Genomic DNA, 19,214 nt, shown 5'->3' with positions numbered 1-19,214 from the left:
GCCTAATTATTCTGCCCAAATTTTTAAATCAGATTTGCAGGAAGTAGCAAACCTGACTGACCTTCATTCAAATTTCCTTCCTCCTACTGAGGTTTTAGGGAATGACCTCAGGCCCATAATCTTCAACCTCATTTTAGCATGAAGGCATCATCTGAAAGCTTTTGCTTCTACTTATCCTGAAGGTATCTCTGAAAAACAGGGAGACTGGCCTGTTTTGCTCGCTATTGTATTACCTTTTAAAGTTATTTTCTTCGTAGTATATATACTACCAGAATTTATTTGATTTCTAGGTTATACATGTATGTACCAACACGGTTGGTATAGTGGACACATAGTGTTTATGCCTGCCCAGGATCAATTTCCCTTCTTTTACTAACAAGTCCCTATCTTTCTCCGGGGAACCATTCCTCCTCTACCCATATTCCCCATACTCAACTGACTTCACCATCTCCACAAGAGCAAGGTGCAGGTTGGACAGGTTTCTCCTGCCAAGCCATATTACCTATTCTTTCTGCTCAGAGTGACTATATCAGAAATCAGCACATGGTTCAAGCCAGGTAAATGAGAGTCTACTTCAGGACCAGGGACAGAGGTTCTTTCTTTCCTCTGGGGTTCCTAAGTTCATAGAATGCACAGGCTCAAGGAGCCTGCCTGAGAATAAACCCAACAAGGAGGAAAGCAGAATAGAGAAAAAGGAGAGATCAAGCCCTGAAAGCACTGTTCCAGCCATGGTTGAAGCCAGGTAACTCTCAGCTTCTCAGCTGCACAAATCAAAACATTTTCCTTTTAAGCTTAAGTCAGTTTGAGGTGGGTTTCTTTCACCTGCAGCTGAAAGAATTCAGACTAATACAACTGATTCTTCTCAAACTAATGATCAGAGTAAATCATCCCCTTACATAAGACTTCAATGTTGCTTACTCTGGGGTCTTGATCATCTCTGAGAATGATCTCTTCCTCTGGCAGAGAGTGCATAAAAACCGAATTCCATTGACCTGCAGCATTACTACAGGGAAACAAAAAAGACCATCAGTCTACATAAAAATGATAACTAAAAGCTTAGCTGTTGATCTAGTAAAAGTTTAAAAATAAATAAATGAAACTTATTTCAGCAGTCTGGCTTTAGAGAAGTGCTCTTAACAGATTAACAGGCATCTTCCTGAAATTAAAACTCTAACCACATTCTATAAATAATAGCTATTAATGTGCATTTACTATATGTTAGACACTATGCTAAGTGCAGTTAAGGGTATTACTCATGTAAGCCTTATGGTAACTCTAAAGGATGTAATACCCCCATTATGCAGATGGGAAAAGTGAGGCTTAGGGTATCTCATATCTACTCAGTTTCACAACCGGACTCAAACTCTCATCTGATACCAGAGTTCTGCTTTTTACTATTTTGCTGGAATGCTATCTATAGGGGTATTTTCATATTTTGTGAGGTGTGGCTCAACCATCTGGGGCAACTATTCCTTTAATTCTGTTCTAGAATACAGGGTTATGAGGGATCGCTAAGGTTCAATTAGTTTAGTTCCAAGGACATTAAGCTGTATGCCAGGGAATCCTACCCAGGTCATTTCAGGGGTTACACAGTGTTTGATTCAAAATTATTTTTTTAATGTATTTTGTAACTACTAAAAAACATCTTTTATCATGTACATTAAAAATATTAGAGACCAAATATACCTAATATTAGAGATTATCAACACGTTAAATTGTGTTACAATTTTATACTCATACTAGTTTTACATACTGGAGTTCATGATCTTTCAAAAAAAGGGGTTTCCTGTTTTAAAAAAGTTTGAAAAGCACTATACTTGTGCAATCAATGTCTCTTCTTATGATGAGGAAATTGAGAACCCAAAGGGCTGTAGTATATCTTTTGGAAGTTGTGGCTGTCAGAAATAGTCTGCTCAGAAGCAAAGAAAACTCCCAAATTAGAATTATTTTGGGTATGTGCCATTTCTCCCAAGAAATACGGTATTTTCTTTATCTCATTCCTAAGTAATTCTTCAGTTTGTTCTAAAACCAAAAGGTAAGAAATAACACAAAATGCAAAAGGAGGAATTTCGGAAAATAGTTAACAACAGGCAAATCCAGGGCTGAATCCTTTCAATGCGAACACCTGACTTTGGTTCTACATAAAAAGCTCTGTTTTCTAAATATGAAACTCCTTGGGGTGAGGCAGGATGACAGAGGTAAGTGATCCATACTGTTCATAGTTGATGTATTTCACAACGGTTTGGTTTTCAGCATCATGCCACATGGCCCAGATATCTGTAGAGGTTATGGCAAAGTCAATCAGTGTCTCCTAGGGGGAAATATGAGGGAAAAAGAGGTTAAAATAAGAAAGGGTAATAGCTTATAGTGACTTAAATTTGTATCAATAGGAGGTAAAAGCATAAAAACAAAAGATGGTACCACAAGAACTTGGTAAAACCCAAATGAAATTTTGTTTGCACGTATCATTAAATATTCCATTTTAAGATTTCCATCCCTTTACAACATAGTTGAGTCAGTCAATACTTCTTTCCTGTACTTGTGTTTAGATAAGCAAGGATGATCCAACCTACCTGAGAAGTGAATAGGGAGGAAATGTGATCTAGACTATAGCGGTTATTCTCAGTGCTCACCAGCTGGAAAATGCAGAACTGTTGAAACATAAGTTGATATTTTATTACTTGAAATAATCAACATGCTACTTTCTAAGAGTTATGAGCATCCAGAAACCAATTTTTTAAAAAATGTGGTAAAATACACATAACATTTATCATCTTAACCATTTTTAAGATACAGTCGAGTAGTGTTAAATACATTCATGTTATCATGCAACCTATTTCCAGATATTTTCTCATCTTGTAAAACTGAAACTATACTCATTAAACAACTCCACACTCCCTTCTCCCTCCAGTCCCTGGCACCCACCATTCTACTTTCGGTCTCTATGAACTTGACTACTCTAGGCACTTTTTATATAAGTGGAATCTTTTTTAAATATAACTGGAATTTTTTAAAGATTTTATTTATTTATTTGACAGAGAGAGAAAGAGACAGCGAGAGCAGGAACACAAGCAGGGAGAGTGGGAGAGGGAGAAGCAGGCTTCCTGCCGAGCAGGGAGCCTGATGCGGGGCTCGATCCCAGGACTCTGGGATCATGACCTGAGCTGAAGGCAGACGCTTAATGACTGAGCCACCCAGGCGCCCCATATAATTGGAATCTTAACAGTATTTTCTTTTTTTGTAACTGGATTACTTCACTTAGCTTAACATCCTCAAGGTCTATCCATGATGTAGCATGTGTCAGAATTTCCTTCCTTTTTAAAAAGGTTGAATAATATTCCATTTTATGTATATACCATTTTTGTTTATTCATTCATCTGTCAAGGAACACTTGGGCTGTTTCTACCTTTTGGCTATTGTAAACAATGCTATGAATATGGGTGTATAAATACGTCTTTGAGACCTTGCTTTGAATTCTTTGGGGTATATACCCAGAAGTGGAATTTGCTGAAACACATGGTAATGCTATGATCAATTTTGTTTTGAGGAACTGCCACAATGTTTTCTACAGTGGCTGCAACATTTTACATTTCCACCAGCAATGCACAAGGGTTTCAATTTCTCCATATCCTTGTCAACCCTGCTATTTTCTGAGTTTTTTTTGGATAGTAGCCATCCCATGGGTGTGAGGTAGTATCTCATTATGGTCAGAAGCCTGTTTTTAAGTTTATATTTTTATGAAAGTACCAGAGATAATTAATTTGAGAGAGAGCACGCGAGAGAGCGAGAGTACGCTCCAGAGTGCAGGGAGGGGCCCAGGGAGAGAATCTTCAAGCACACTTCCCACTGAGTATGGAGCCTGATGTGGGGCTTGATCTCACGACCCATGAGATCATGACCTGAGCTGAAACTAAGAGTCGTCTGCTAAACCGGCTGAGCCACCCAGGAGCCCCGTACCAGAGATAATTTAAAACATATATCAATACATATCAACACTAGTTAACTTTACTAAAAACTAAACTCTGTAATTCAAGTGTAGCATTTAACTCTACTACCAAAACAAATATTTTCAAACTCAAAAATTTTATTTAACGGATATTTTATTTATTTTTTATTTATTTGACAAAGAGAGACACAGCGAGAGAGGGAACACAAACAGGAGGAGTGGGAGGGGGAGAAGCAGGCTTCCCGCGAGCAGGGAGCCTGATGCGGGGCTCGATCCCAGGACCCTGGGATCATGACCTGAGCCGAAGGCAGGCGCCTAATGATTGAATCATCAGGAGCCCCTAATGGATATTTTTAAGTAATTTTTTTGGATAAAGAAAATTCACTATAAATTGATGAGTGACAATGATTCTGTCTTTATAACATAAGCAACTGTCCACAAGGAAGTACTAAAAGAAAAATATACAGTGAGAGTCCCTCTTGGGAAAAAAATAGCAGTGTATGAAATATGGAAAATATATGTAGTATTCATATTCATCCTAGCCTAGAGCTATATTTTACAAGTTGCAGATCTCAACCCCTTAGTGGGATATTTATCAATTTAGTAGGTCTTTTTTTATTATTTTATTTCTTTTAAAGATTTTATTTATTTATTTGAGAGAGAGAGAATGAGAGATAGAGAGCACGAGAGGGAAGAGGGTCAGAGGGAGAAGCAGACTCCCCGATGAGCAGGGAGCCCGATGTGGGACTCCAGGATCATTACCTGAGCCGAAGGCAGTCACCCAACCGAGCCACCCAGGCGCCCTGGTTGCACGTGCCTGCTCTACCAACTGAACCAGCCAGCCCCCCGCCCCTGTGAGGCTGAAAGTCTTTTAATAATACATTATTTGTCTTTTTCACTGTGTTATTTTTGCACTGATGATGAAAAAGCCTAAATAGAGGGTAAAATTACCGGTGTTTTAACATGAATCAAGGCAATGGAACCAAACTGAATGCCCTTTCATGATAAAAACAATAAACTAGGAGCAGAAACAAACTTCCTCAACACGATAAAGGGCATTTATGAAAAATTCACAGGTAACATCATACTTGATGGTCAAACACTGAAAGCTTTCTCCCTTAGATCAGCAACAAGACAAAGATGTAAGCTCTCCCAACTTCTATTCAATATTGTACTGGAGGATCTATCCAGGGCAATTAAGAAAAAAAAAAAAAGGCATTCAATTGATTCAATTGGAAAGGAAGTAATAAAACTATTTGCAGATGAGGTTATCTTGTATATAAGACAGTCTAAGGACTCCAATGTAACATTATTAGAACAGAAAAAAGAAGAATAGAAAAATTCGGCAAGGTTGCAAGATACAAGATCAATATATAAAAATCAACCGTATTTCTATAAACTTGCATTGTGAAATCTGAAAATTAAATTGAGAAAATAATAATTTCATTTCAATAATTTCATTTATACTAGCATTAAAAGGAATAAAATACCTAGGAATAAACTGATCAAAAGAACTGCAAAACTTATACCCTGACAATTATAAAACATTGTAAAAAAAAAAAATTAAAGAAGATCTCAATAAATGGAAAAACATCCCATGTTTATGGACCAAAAGACTTAATATTGCTAAGATGGAAATACTGTCCAATATCATCTACAGAACCAACATAATCTCTATCAGAATCTGTCAAATAAGAAATACATATATTGGTCTCTGCCCCAGCTCCTGATACTGAGCTAAAATGTTTGTATTTTCCTGAGTGATGGAAATGATAGGAGCATCTTATATAGAGCTCCTAAATACTTTGGAATTTCCTGGGTGATAAATGCCGTTTTTTTTTTTTTAAAGTAGGCTCCACACCCAACATGGGGCTTGAACTCACCCAGAGATCAAGAGTCACATGCTCTACCAACTGAGCCAGCCAGGTGCTCTGGAAACACCTTTTGTTCTAATGCAGTAACTCCTGGATAGCTTCCGGATGGGGGCTGGTCACTAGGAAGACCAAGCCATGATTGGAAGTTTGGAACTTTCAGCCCCAACCCCATTTTCTGGGGAGGCTGGGGGAGGCTAGAGATCAAGTTAATAATGGATCACGTCTACGTCATGAAGCCTCCATAAAAATTCCTATAGTATGGTATAGGGAGAGCTTCCAGATTGAACACATCCATGTACCAGGAGGGTGGCACACCCCAACACGACAGGGACAGAGGCCTCTGAACTCAGGACCCTTCTGGACTCATCCTCTATACTCCTTCATCTAGTTGTTCATCTGTATCCTTTAACATATGGTAACTGGCAACTGTAAGTTAATGTTTCCCTGAGTTCTGTGGGCTACTCCAAGAAATCGAGACCAAGGACAGGGTCATGGGATGAATCAAGAGGCCAAGGCAGTAAAAGGGCGCCTGGGTGGCTCAGCTGGTTGAGTGTCCGACTCCTGGTTTTGGCTCAAGTCATGATCTCAGGGTTGTGAGCCTGAGCCCTGTGCTGGGCTCTGCACTCAGCAGGGAGTCTACTTAGGATTCTTTCTCTCCCTCTCCCTCTACTCCCCCCTTTCTCTCTCTCAAATAAGTCTTTTTTTTAATTTAATTTTTTTTTAAAGATTTTATTTATTTATTTGACAGCGAGAAAGACAGTGAGAGAGGGAACACAAGCAGGGGGAGTGGGAGAGGGAGAAGCAGGCTTCCTGCTGAGCAGAGAGCCCGATGTGAGGCTGGATCCCGGGATTCTGGGATCATGACCCGAGCTGAAGGCAGATGCCTAATGACTGAGCCACCCAGGCGCCCCTCAAATAAATAAATCTTAAAAAAAAAAAAAAAAAAGAGGCCAAGGTGGTAAAAAGAGTATCCAGTTTTGGCTTTGGGTGTGGGTCATGAGCAGGGTATGAGGGCTTTCACACATAGGTAGAAGGGTGGGGACTCAAGCAGGATGATGAGGGTATCCACACAGACTAGCAGTCTGTATTGGTGATAGGAGCCCAAGTAGGGGTGGGGGTGTCCTCTGAAAGAGTTGCAGAGTATCAGCCCAAATAGAGTAAAGAATGCATCCAGATGGAGGGGCAACCTGTAGTTGGGCATCAGAGCCCAACAGAAGTGAGAGAGGCACCCAGATGGGCACCTCCAGCATAGTGAGGAAAAACCCTACCCTCACTGGAATGTTATCAGGATTAAACGGATAATATGTGTAAAGTATGTGAACCCAAAGTAAGCACAGTCCAAGCATTTGCTATTAATGTACATAATGGGCCTGGCATCATGCCAAACACAGAGTATCCAACAAATGGTTGTTTACTCTATTATTACACCATTGTATTACACCCTAAATACCTCATCTACATACAACAACTAGTGTTTGGAAGATGAGCAAAATTATTGCTAAAAATTAACTTCCCTCCAACCACTTAGTAACACCTACGTCCCTTTCATGATTCCATTTTTCCACCCAGACGTCCAAATTGGCTCTTTCTTGTTTACCTTTGGTTAACTTTTCCTTTCAGATTCCTTTAAACTCTCAAGTCCCTTTCATCCTGACTTCTTCAAGATCTTTAAATTCACATATTAACACAAAATCCATCATCTCCACAGAAACAACACTTGAAACACCTATGCTGGTGTGAAGAGCTTAAACAGACTCAATGAATCTATAGCCCCCTCCCCACACTGGTACATAGTGCATAGCTTGGCAGAGGTCTTATGTGTTTCATACCTGTCCTTGTTTGGGCACGTGCATGTACACCCCTATGTAGAGTCCCATAGAAGGTGAATAAGCAAGTCGTAATTTATGTCCAGTCCCAGCGGCGAGCCGAAGGTCTTTAAATGTGGGAACATACTCCAGCATGTCGGCGGCCATCAGGCACATCTGGTCCTGCCCAAGATGAGGCGACAAGTAGTGTCAAAGAATATCCAAGCTAGAAAAACAAACTCCTTCCCTTTCGAAAGGAGGCACATCCATTACCTCTACCACTCTTTCTCTTATCTGCTGAGGGACACTACAGGGTTTTTTAAAGGCTGAGATGAAAATATCTCTTCAGTCTGATAAATAAAACCATCAACTGTTTTATGAATCTTAAAAACTACTTTATAGGGCAACCCATTTAGGACCCCTCTCACTCTAGACAGCTTTCTTTCCTTTCTGCTCTCGCCTTCACTTAATAAACTTTCACATCACGCTTTAAAAAAAACAAAAAACAGAACTATTTTATCAACTTGCATTTCAAAAACACATTTGTTCCTTTTTAAAAAAACATTTGTTCCTCTTAAGTGAAGCGTATTCTCTGCACTATTTTAATTCTGTAGGATTCATAATTTAAAAAATATATATATAAAAGGAAGAGAAATGTGTGAAAAATGAAGCTAAATGGAACTGAGTCTAGAAATGGCTTATACTTTCCAAACTAAGTGATCTTAATAATCTTTGAGAGAAACAACAAGACTGATTTCAATTTTCTTACAATTCACAATCCTATTTTAGCTTATAGTAACTATAAATGTAGCATTTACCTTATAAGACCACATTCGTAGTTTATGATCCTGGCACAGAGCAAAGATGAAGGCATCATGCTCGACACAATGAACAGCAAGAGCGAAGGGACGATCAGAAAGTCCCTGATCACCTCTAAAAACATAAGACCCAATTTTAGGGTTTTAGTGTTATAAATATCTGATTAGAATTTGTAATTAAAAAGATAAAACAAAGTTATAAATGTACACTCTTAATCAGTAGAAGGAGCTAAGAGTTTACATACTGGTATAAGATAACTATTTTTTATTTGATTTACAATCAACCACTATGATACATTTTAGAAGACTCTACATAACACAGGAATAGAGGTTTGTTTTTTTTTTAAGATTTTATTTATTTGACAGAGAGAGACACAGTGAGAGAGGGAACACAAGCAGGGGGCGTGGGAGAGGGAGAAGCAGGCTTCCCGCAGAGCAGGGAGTCCGCTGTGGGGCTCCACCCGAGGACCCTGGGATCATGACCTGAGCCAAAGGTAGACACTTAATGACTGAGCCACCCAGGTGCCCACGAATAGACTTCTAATCATCAAAAACTTTCTACTTCTAATATTACATAAAATTGAATTTGTTAAGTCAGGGCAGAGCACTGAATGGAATGTTGTGAGAATACGGAAAATCATTCTGTTATCAAGGTGTCCAAGGTGTGGCTCTCCTCAGATAGAATGTGAGGTTTTACAGACTCTTCTCCTCTTCAGTTTAATGCTTATCTCCCTTGGAGTAAGACTAACAGGTGCTGACCAGTGCAAAAATTAAAATCTTGGGCCCTCTGATTTTCCCACCAGACACCGCTTACCTGATGGCTGTTGGCATCCAGCCTATAAGCAGTCGTTGCATTACTGAACTCTGTTTCAGTTCCACAACTGACACCATTCCTGTGAGATTCAAAACAAACCAATGATATCCAAGGCACCTCTTGGTTAGACTCAGAGAAACTCAACAAGAAGGATGCAACCATGAATAAGGTGCTTAGAACAGGTGACAGGCTTCTACATTTCTATATGAAGAAATTTTAGGATGCAGCCCATCCACATACATCCCACTTAAAATACTTTGAATCATTATTGGATCAAGAAAAATAGCACTAACATATTCCTAGGGAAAACTTTTGCCATTTACAAATAGTAACCCTATTGCTGCTCAGAACAATCATTCTTTCCCAAAGAATCATTGGTTTCCTTTCAGGTGCCAGACATAGTTCTAGGTACTGAAGATTTAGCAGTAAATAAAACAAAACAATACCTGTGCTCTTGGAACTTATATTCCCACAGGGAGGAGGAGAGAAGCTAAATCAAGCGGAATAGTAATAGGTGAAAGCAGGAAGGGTACAGTGAATGCTGTGGTGGGGGGTGCGTGTGTATGTGCAATTTTGAAAAGGGTGGTCAGAGAAGGCCTCACACTGAGGGATCACGGAGTAAAGATCCAGAGGACTTGAGGGAATAAGCCAAGTTAGTAGCTGGAGAAAGACTATCTCAAGCAGAATCCCTGACGTAGGAGTGTGCCCGGTATGTTCAAAGAACTGCAAGAAGGCATGAAACTGGTGCACAGAAGGCGAGGGGAAAAAAAAGCTGAGGTTATAGAGTCAGCAGGGGGGGTCACTGTAAGATAATGTAAGGACTTTGGGTTTATTCAGCATGAGATGAAGAACAAACCCTCACTAAAGGGCTTTGAGCAATGGAGTGACATGATTCTACTAAGGTTTTAAATCTATCAGTCTGTCCCAGAAGTCTCTGTAGAGAGGTAAGGAGAGGTCTGAGGGATATTTAGGAAGCTAATGCAATAATCCAGGCAAGAGACAGTAGTGACTTGGAGGTTATCAGCAGCTGAACTTCCTCACGTCAGTTAATTTATTTTAACTACAGAACCTCAACCTGAAGGTAGATAAGTAAGTCCTCTCTACTACAGGACTTAGGATAGGCTATCTTATAGTCATCTGTCTTCCCACGCTCCAAAAAGGTTTACAATTCCTCATCCACTGTATAAAATCTTACTTTCTCAGAAAAAAAAAAAACAGTAAAAGCATTACAGACTCCTTAGGCAAGCAACACTAAATGATCATTTCAGGGGGAGTAGAGAAGCAGTTCCTGCCATGGATGATGGGTATGGACTTCTAAGGTTTTAATGCCAACATTCCTTGTTTAAAATTAAATTCAAGTTCAGTTCCCCTTCTTACCAGGTATGTCATAAGGAGGTAGTTTAAGAACAAAGATTCCCCCAGAAGCAGATGGTAGAGCAAACAGAGCCTCCCCATCATTGCTAAGCCAGGCTGCTGAGGTGGTAGAATTAGGGGAGAGTCCAGGTACAGCTGGAATTAACTGAGAGTTGCAAGGATCCCTGAAATCAACTTTTCCAATGTCAGTAAATATGGACTGCATCTGACTTTCAATTACCAACTCCTGTGGAGTAATGAAAAAGAAAAACCTGTTAAATCAAAACAAGCTGAATTTTGCTCAGTTCCTTTCAATTGCTACAAAAGCTTTTTTTTAAGATTTTATTTATCTGAGAGAGAGAGAGCTCGTGAGCTCGAGCATGAGCAGGGTGAGGGGCAGAGGGAGAGGGAGAAGCAGACTCCCCGCTGAGCAAGGAGCCTGAGGCAGGGCTCGATCCCAGGACCCCGAGATCATGACCTGAGCCAAAGTCAGATGTTTAACCGACTGAGACAACACCCAGGTGCCCCTAAAAAAGTCTTTAAAGTAAGAGAGCCTAAAAATAAAAAGAAAGCTAATTTCAATAAAAATTATTTTTTTTTAAAGATTTTATTTATTTATTTGAGAGAGAGAGAATGAGAGCCAGAGAGCACAAGAGGGAAGAGGGTCAGAGGGAGAAGCAGACTCCCCGCCAAGCAGGGAGCCCGATGTGGGACTCGATCCTGGGACTCCAGGATCATGACCTGAGCCGAAGGCAGTTGCTTAACCAACTGAGCCACCCAGGCGCCCAATAAAAATTATTTCTTAAACTTAAAATGTGCCTGATCATTTTAAATAGTAACTATCAAAGTATGCTTGGTGAGAGGTTACAAATCCAATTTTCCTTCAATTTCCAAAGGACACTGCTCCAGCATTAAATTTCTGACAGCCAGAGTAATCTGAGAAATAAAGGATATTACCCTTAACCAACTTACACTCCTATACATCCGGGAAGGGTGTGGTAAGAGTAATCTGTGCACTGTTTGATTGGTTAATATCAAGATTATCACATGATTCTGAGTCTCAGAGATATGAACCCCTCCAGGTAAGAGGCTGCAATTCTGGAATTTGAGGCGGACTGTATTATTCAACAGATTTACGTCCAGTGACTCTTCCACCAGCTCCAATGTATCTCCAGAGGTCTTCCTATTAAAAAAGAGACATTTGTTTACAAAGTTTAGGCTTTTCTTTCTAATTGTTGCTTTGAAATATATGGGAATAGTTTCCAAGTGAACTTTCCCAAGTTGAAGGTTTTGGGCAAACAAATTCAGATCAATTTTACAATCCAAACCATCACAGTATGTTCATTTACAAAACACAGCACAATATAAAATTCAAATCTTATTATATTCTCTGTTCAATGGAGGCATTTCCAAACTTGATGACCCATTTATTTAGAACAATGATACTCAACGCAATTAAGCCCCACTACAAAGACAATTCACACCACATCCCCCATTACTTGCAGTGGAATGTGGCCTCCACTCTTAGTACCATAGCATCATACTATAGTGACCTTAATAAATGTGCCTCTGCCCCCTTCTGTGACTTGTTCCTGCTAGGTAGGATGCAGGGCAGACTTCTTCAGGCGCACCTCTGCCATATGGTAGCCTTGGATCATAGAAAACACCATGCTGGGAAAGCCTCAACTTCTCATCACCTTGTTTACCATACTGCCTGCATCTGCCCCCAAAGAGCACGTCTCCTTCCAGCAATTCAAGGGCAATCTCTTTCTCAAGTATATCCCGCCTGCATCGCTCTCTCCTTCCTCCAAAGCCTTCTCTCTCCATTCACATATGCTCTTCCCCGGCCTCTCCCCTTCCATCACCCTGTTCCTGTCCCGACCCGGCTACCCTAATCTCTCCTTTCCCCTCCGCCACATCTTGTCTATTTCCTCACCTCCATCATACTCTTCAGCTTGCCCTCTTCTCACCAAGGTCGTCACACCAATCCCAATGGATTCCTCAGTCCTGTTCTTACTTGACCGCTTTGCAGCATTCTACACACTTGACCATGTTGTCCGGAAAAGTCTCTTTCTTGACTTCTCTGAGACCACTCTCTGCTGGTTTCATTCCCCCAGCTCTAGGTGCTCCCTCCCCTCTTTGACCTGATGCCTACTTTTTATTTCTCAAACCCTGTTCCTGGGTCATCTTATCTGCTCACTGTACACATTCTCTCAAAGCCCATCTTATCCACTCCCAAAACTATATGCACCATGTGAATTCTGATGATTTCCTAGGGCTCCTTTCTGCTAACTCATGGTATGTCATCAGCACAAGTTTCTGGATCCTCAACCTGATCTCTGAACAACTGCTTCACCTTCCTGCCTTGTGGTTAAAGCTGGTCCTGGATCTCACCTGAGGACACCCCTGGAGCCCTAATGGTGGTAAGCTTTCCTACCATACTCCCTTTGGGGGGGGGCCTCAAGGTAGGGCACAGATGTCTTGCTTACTCCCCACTGCCACTCTGGGTCATTGTTCCTCCCTCCCTGCCCAAACCACTCAGCTCTCAAGTGTGTGCAACCAGGTATCACCTGTGACCCTTGCCCACTGCAGTTCCCTACAGCCCTGTTTCATTCCTTGAAGCCTGGCTCCTGCTCACTCTCTCCCACACTTCCTCTGCCATATCTACTTTTCCAAATATCTTTTTCTTCAATTCCCCTCCTCTAGTGATTGCCCTTGACCGCATATACATACACTGGTATATTTCCTCCACACCTTTGCATTGTCCTCCCGCTGCCATTTGATTCCTCTGCTTCTCACAGTAATGCTCCGTAAGAGAGCCGTTCTGTTCTCACAACCCCTGTCCTCTTCTCTCCAGAGCTCAGTTTCTGACAAGGTCACCAATGATCTCCACCCTTCAAAGGTCTATTTTCACTTCTCTGACTGCAGTATTTAACAGTTTTTCATTCTTCTTCTCCTGGAAATATTTCCGTTAGCTTCTGGGATACCATGCTCTTTTCTTTCAACTCTTTACTTCCCTAGATATTCCTTCCCAGTCTCCGTATCTTCCTAAATATTGGAGTGCCCCAGTGTTTAGTCCTCAGACCTCTTTTCTCTCATCTATACAAGTTTTCAACAGGGGGCCGTTCGACCCCACTCCCTAAGGTCATTTAACAGTTATCTGGAGATATTTTTGCTTGTCACAACTGGGAGGGGGCTGCTATTGGTCTGAAGTGTGTCGAGACCAGGGATGCTGCTCAATACCCTACAATGTACAGGGCAGTCCCCTACAACAAAGACTTTTCTGGCCCCAAATGCCAATAATGCAGGTGATCTCTAGGTGATCTCATTCAGTGTAACAGCTTTAAATGCCATCTAATGCCAGCAATTCCCAAATCTGTATCTTCAGCCCAAACTTTCCACTGAACTGGTTATTGTTTCAACACTTCCACTTGGATATCTACTAGGGATTTCAAATGAAACCTGTCCAAAACAGAATGCTTAGACTAGCAAACCTGAAAAACACCTGCTTTACCTGCACTCTTTCCCAACTCAATTAACGGCGTCTTTGTAACTTCCAGTTGCTCAAGCCAAAAATCTGGAGGTCACCCTTGACTTTTTCTGTACACTCTATATCTGATCTCATTTTTTTTTTTAAAGATTTTATTTATTTGAGAGAGAGAGTGAGAGAGAGAGAGTACACGAGCCAGGTGAGGGGCAGAGGGAGAAGCAGGCTCTCTGCTGATCAGGGAGCCCGACTTGGGGCTTGATCCCGGGACCCTGGGATCTTGACCTGAGCCGAAGGCAGACACTTAACTGACTGAGCCACCCAGGCGCCCCATAACAAACTCATCTGTAAAGCATAGCCACAATCAGAATATTTCTCACTGCCTCTACCAATGCCACCCTGGTCTAAGCTGCCATTATCTCTTGTCTAGACTGTGGCACTGACCTCCTAATTGGTCTCCCCGCTTCTACCCTTTCCCTGCTACACTCAGTTCTCAACACAGCAGCCATAGCGATCCTCTACAATCACAATTTAGACGTGTCATTCCTCCACTTAAAACCCTTCACTGGCTTCTCGCCATCTAATTCAGAGTAACAGTCAAAGCCTTAAAATTACCAACAAAACCCTGATTTGACCCTCAGCTACTTTATTAATCTATCCTTTGATCACTCAGCTGCAGACTCCTGGCTCCTTGCCATTCTCTGAACATAACAAACAAGCTCCTGTCTCAAGGTTCTTTGCATTTTGGTTCCTTTTTCTTGGAAGGTTCTACCTGAAAATCTTATTCCCCAGATATCTACTTCCTCTGCTCAAATGTCAACTTATCACTGGGTCTTTCCCAAATAAAAGATCAACTCCTGCAGGCATTCCCCCTTCCCTCTAACCTTCCTTCCCTGTTCCCTATTCCACTTATCACTGAACAAACTGTACTTACTTATTTTGGGGGATTACTGTTGTTTATTGCCTATCTGCCTCCATGAGGGCAGGGACTTTGTTTTGTTCCCTGCTGTATTCTCAGTCTCTAAACACTGACTAGAACATATTAGGCGCTAAAAAGTATTTCTTAAATGAGATTTGTATGTCTAACATAGGTCTCTTTTCAGAGCCTCGGACCTATAAATTTCAATGCCTACATGACATTTCTGAAGGGCTGCTACATGGGTACTTCAAATTTAATATATCTCAAAGAATTATTCACATCTCTCCAAAATCCATCTTCTGTATATAAAAGGCAACCCCGCCACCCAATATCTTGTTAGTCATACCAGAAACCAGGAAACTGTCTTTGCTCCCTTTCCCTTCCCATCTTTTACTCCACATTCAATCTATCACCAAGTCCTAGTAAAGCTACCTTCCCCACCCCCCATTGGCATTTTATTTGCACATATTACATCCCTAGAAAAAGAACCCCAGGATTTTCCCTCCTGTGTGTTTTGTCTTGCTTTTTCATGATCCATGATGCCAGCTGAGTTGTCAGTAAAATGAAACCAAACTGGCGGGACAGGAGCAGGTTATTCTGCCATTTTTCTAGATCTTTGAGCTGTACATCAAATCTGGGGCTGATCACTCCACATTTGTTTAACCTGCCCGTGAGGTTCACAATAATTTCCCCCGCTCTGTGATCATCAATGATTTCAAATTCGCCAATGTAACCATGCTTCATCATCACAGTGAGAAACTGGATGATGGCTTTGGAGCATAGCCTAACAACCTGGTGTTTGCTTCTTTTCAGCATTGTTAATGTTCCTGAGAGCATCTGCCAGGACATTCATGTGCACCATTATGGAGGCATGGAAAGATGGCGGAAAAACGTAAAGCTACCTTCTAAATGCATCTTAAATCCATCTATTTTTCCTTTCCAAGCTACTCCCACAATTGAGCCACCAGCATCTCTTACTTGGTCCATCATAAGAGCAAGATTTTTTTTTTATTATTATACCTATCTAATCCAAATTCATTTTCCATGAAGTAAACTGATTTTTTCTTTATGCAATTTTGATTATGTTAGTAAAGAGTTAGTAACTCTTTAAGACCCTTCAATGATTACTCAGTGTACTTGGGAAAAAAAATCCAAAGTTGTCAGGAAGGATCTGAGTCCTGTTTACCACCCCCTCTACCTCCCGGTCTCAGCATCTCTCACATCACTTTCCATTTCACCCACTGCACTTAAGCCACACAGACTTCCAGTCAGTTCCTCAAATCTGCCCAGGTCTTTCTACCTCATGCGTTTTGCATATGGTGATCCTACGTGCTGACTGCTCTCTCCCCAACCACCCGCCTGAGCAACTTTTCAACCTACAGATCTCAGGTTAAATGTGATATCCGTGAAAGCCTTCCCTGTCCCACCAATAACATTTGGTCCTCTCATTAGCCTCTCACAGCCCCTATATTTTTCTTCTGAGGCACGTACGAAAAATTTATGTTTATACACCTATGTTGTGGTCCCTTACTTTAGTGTCTTTTTCCTTCATAAAATTGCCCCATGAAAGGTGTGTCCACATCTATTCTCAAACAGCTACAACATCTTCCATGATGGAAATGATGGTTGCCTTTTGTTCACCACGTCATCTCTAGTAAACTTAGCACAGTGCCTGACATGAAGAAGCTCAAATGTATTTGTAGAATGAAGGAAGCTGTAAAACACTATAAAAACACAATGAGTTCAAGTTTAAAACTGGTCTTTGGGGCTTTATCCCATAAACTTTATTTCCTCTGCTTTTGGTGCTGCCTGGAAGGGCACCTCTACTAGAACTCTGTGTCCCCTTAGTTTTCTCCTGATTAAGAAATCAAGAGAAAACAGTCTTTCTCTTTTCCTGACTGTCCATTACCGCAGAGTAAGAGACTGTCGGAGAATGACACTCTGGCAATAGCCGAAAAAATTCAAAGGCCCAACAATCCGATCTTCCAGGGGGGTTCGGCGAACACAGCTCTTACCAATGAATGAACCTGTTTCTGGTGACGGAGAACAACTTGCCACTTTCCATATAGTAGAAGCCTCCCGCGCTCTCACTGTATTTCACCGCTCCAGCCAAGGCATTTGCAGTCCCTGCAAAAGGAAAGTGGTCAGCCTGCACACCTGGTTATCTCGGGATGACAGAGACTGAGGGCGCTGAGAAAGCAGAGGGTGACGACTGACAATCTATACAAAGAGAAAGGGAAGAAAAGAGGACGAAGTAGGACACTACGGAAGCTCTGATCCCGGGGATATAGGCATGTGGACTTAGAGGAGTATGAACCCGGGGTCAGAGATTTAAGGACCCATGGGAGGAGCCCGAGGGGAAGGATCGGATCGCGTCCTCCTTGGCTGCTTTCGTACCAATGCCGCAAACTGTGAATTCCCGAAAGTGTCTCGGCCTCTCGCGCTCAGCACCGCTAAGCTCCACGAAGCTCCGTTCCAGGGCTCCCGCCGCCGCCATCTTCCCGCCGCCGCCGCAAGGCCCGACGGGACGCGAGCTAGGCCGGGCGGCCATCGTCACTTCCGGGGGCTGGGCGGGCGGAGTTGCAGACGGGTGAGGAATCCTGCGGAGAAGGGAGGGTACAACGGACCGTTCGTCGCGAGGCTTCCAGTCAGTTGGCTGGAGAACGAGAGTGGACAGGGAGGAAGCCAGAAGAGAAAGGGGCAGGGGTAGCCGACTCTGCTTGCGCGAACTTTCGCCTGGCCGGTTGGGACACCACCCCCCAGGGGGCGCGGCACCATTTTCCCGGCGTCCTCGGGGCAGGGGGCGGGGCCGGGTTTGTTTCCATTTTGAAAACCCGGGCGCGGGCGGCTGGCGGCTGGGCTGAGCTGAGCTTCCCGGGAGGGGCGAGGTCCGGGGAGTCCGGGCAGCTTAGCGCCCTCTGCCGGGTTCCGAGTTCGCGGTCAGCCTTCCCTGCGTTGGGGTGGCAGGCTGTAAATCGCCTGGTCTCCTTTTCGGCCTTCAGCGACACGTGGGATGGGGAGAGGGCGAGTACTGGAGAGAGGAGATTTCTTGTGTGGGAATCTTTTCAAGAGACTATTCGTGTATTCTTGTGTCTGAAACGTAATGCGTTCAATAAAACGTTGATGCAACTTGCTGCGGTTATATAAATGCTCCTCACTTGCATTCAGGGAAAGGAATTTGCCTTTCGTTCCATTCCTGATCTGGATGTTTGGAAGATATTGTGGCTTTACCCGTATGTAGGACACAGAGGATGCTCAGTATTGGGGGAGAATGCTGATTTTCAGGGGAAAAGGGTTTTTCCTTGATAGTCACCGTTTGTTAAGCAAATGTTATTCTTGCCGTCAGCAGTGAATGCAACCCTTCTCGATCATTGTCTTTCATTGATCCTATTCCGACCACTCTCCCCCCACCCCCCCATCTTTCCAGCTTGCTCCTAGGACTCCAACTCTGGCAATGCAATCCCTCCGTCCCACCTAGGATCCATTGTTCTACCACCTTTTCACTGTCCCCCATTTCCTTGAGATTTCCTTTCTTGCTCTGCTTAAATTCCATTTAAATTACTCCTTTGCCTAGCTCTCTCTTCATTATCCTCTGGTAAAAACTAGAACCTTGATTCAAGCCAAGTCTGCAGCTGAACAGGGCTGGAGAAAAATATACAATCATGAGACATGCCTTCCTCTACCTCCATCATGATTCTAAACCTCCAGTGGGTCCATACTGCTACCCAGCAAACACATTGTGTTTCCCTTGTCCACTTACTGTCCTGGATGAGTATTTCACAGCTTCTCTAACCTGCAACATCTTCCTCCTCCTCCTCCTCACTCTCAGCTTGCTTTTTCACTTAGAAAATTCACTTAGAAAATTGATGAAACCACCTCTCCCTACCTGCCTTCCTCTCCTGTTACTATAAATTGAACTGTCCCTGAACTTGTGGAAGAACAACCTTTTTACATTTCCCCCTGCTCAAGGACACCATTCCAGCAGTTAGTTCTCTCTCCTACATCTTCAGTTCTGCCCACTGCCCTCCGCCACTAACCCCCCCCCCCCCCATTTACGGAATTGTTTTCCCAAGCGCACAAACATACTGTTATTTCTCCTTCCTGCCACACACAAAAAACTCATTTGATCTCCACTCTCTGGCTACTATCTGCTACTTTTCAGAACTCCTCTTCATTGCTACAGCAGAATTCAAGAGCT

General features: G+C 42.4%; 1 protein-coding gene across 1 annotated transcript in view; it reads right to left on the bottom strand.

The window, feature by feature from the left end:
* Positions 1-17,514, bottom strand: part of NUP160 (nucleoporin 160) — a 44,313-nt gene extending 26,799 nt beyond the window's left edge. Inside the window, exons 1-10 of the mRNA XM_088017587.1 lie at positions 17,414-17,514; positions 17,032-17,143; positions 11,583-11,793; positions 10,635-10,857; positions 9,258-9,336; positions 8,444-8,558; positions 7,650-7,808; positions 2,574-2,651; positions 2,214-2,311; positions 919-1,003 (exon numbers count right to left, since the gene is read on the bottom strand). Of these exons, the coding sequence (XP_087873713.1) occupies positions 919-1,003; positions 2,214-2,311; positions 2,574-2,651; positions 7,650-7,808; positions 8,444-8,558; positions 9,258-9,336; positions 10,635-10,857; positions 11,583-11,793; positions 17,032-17,143; positions 17,414-17,513 (1,260 nt within the window). The 5' untranslated portion in view covers position 17,514. The remainder of the gene's footprint in view (positions 1-918; positions 1,004-2,213; positions 2,312-2,573; positions 2,652-7,649; positions 7,809-8,443; positions 8,559-9,257; positions 9,337-10,634; positions 10,858-11,582; positions 11,794-17,031; positions 17,144-17,413) is intronic.
* Positions 17,515-19,214: the final 1,700 nt, after the last annotated feature.

The sequence above is a fragment of the Eumetopias jubatus genome, unplaced genomic scaffold, assembly GCF_037043125.1.
Source record: "Eumetopias jubatus isolate StellerSeaLion01/CBP00866 unplaced genomic scaffold, mEumJub1_p1.0 scaffold_13, whole genome shotgun sequence".
Taxonomy (NCBI): domain Eukaryota; kingdom Metazoa; phylum Chordata; class Mammalia; order Carnivora; family Otariidae; genus Eumetopias; species Eumetopias jubatus.
This window is presented reverse-complemented; position numbering and strand designations above follow the sequence as displayed.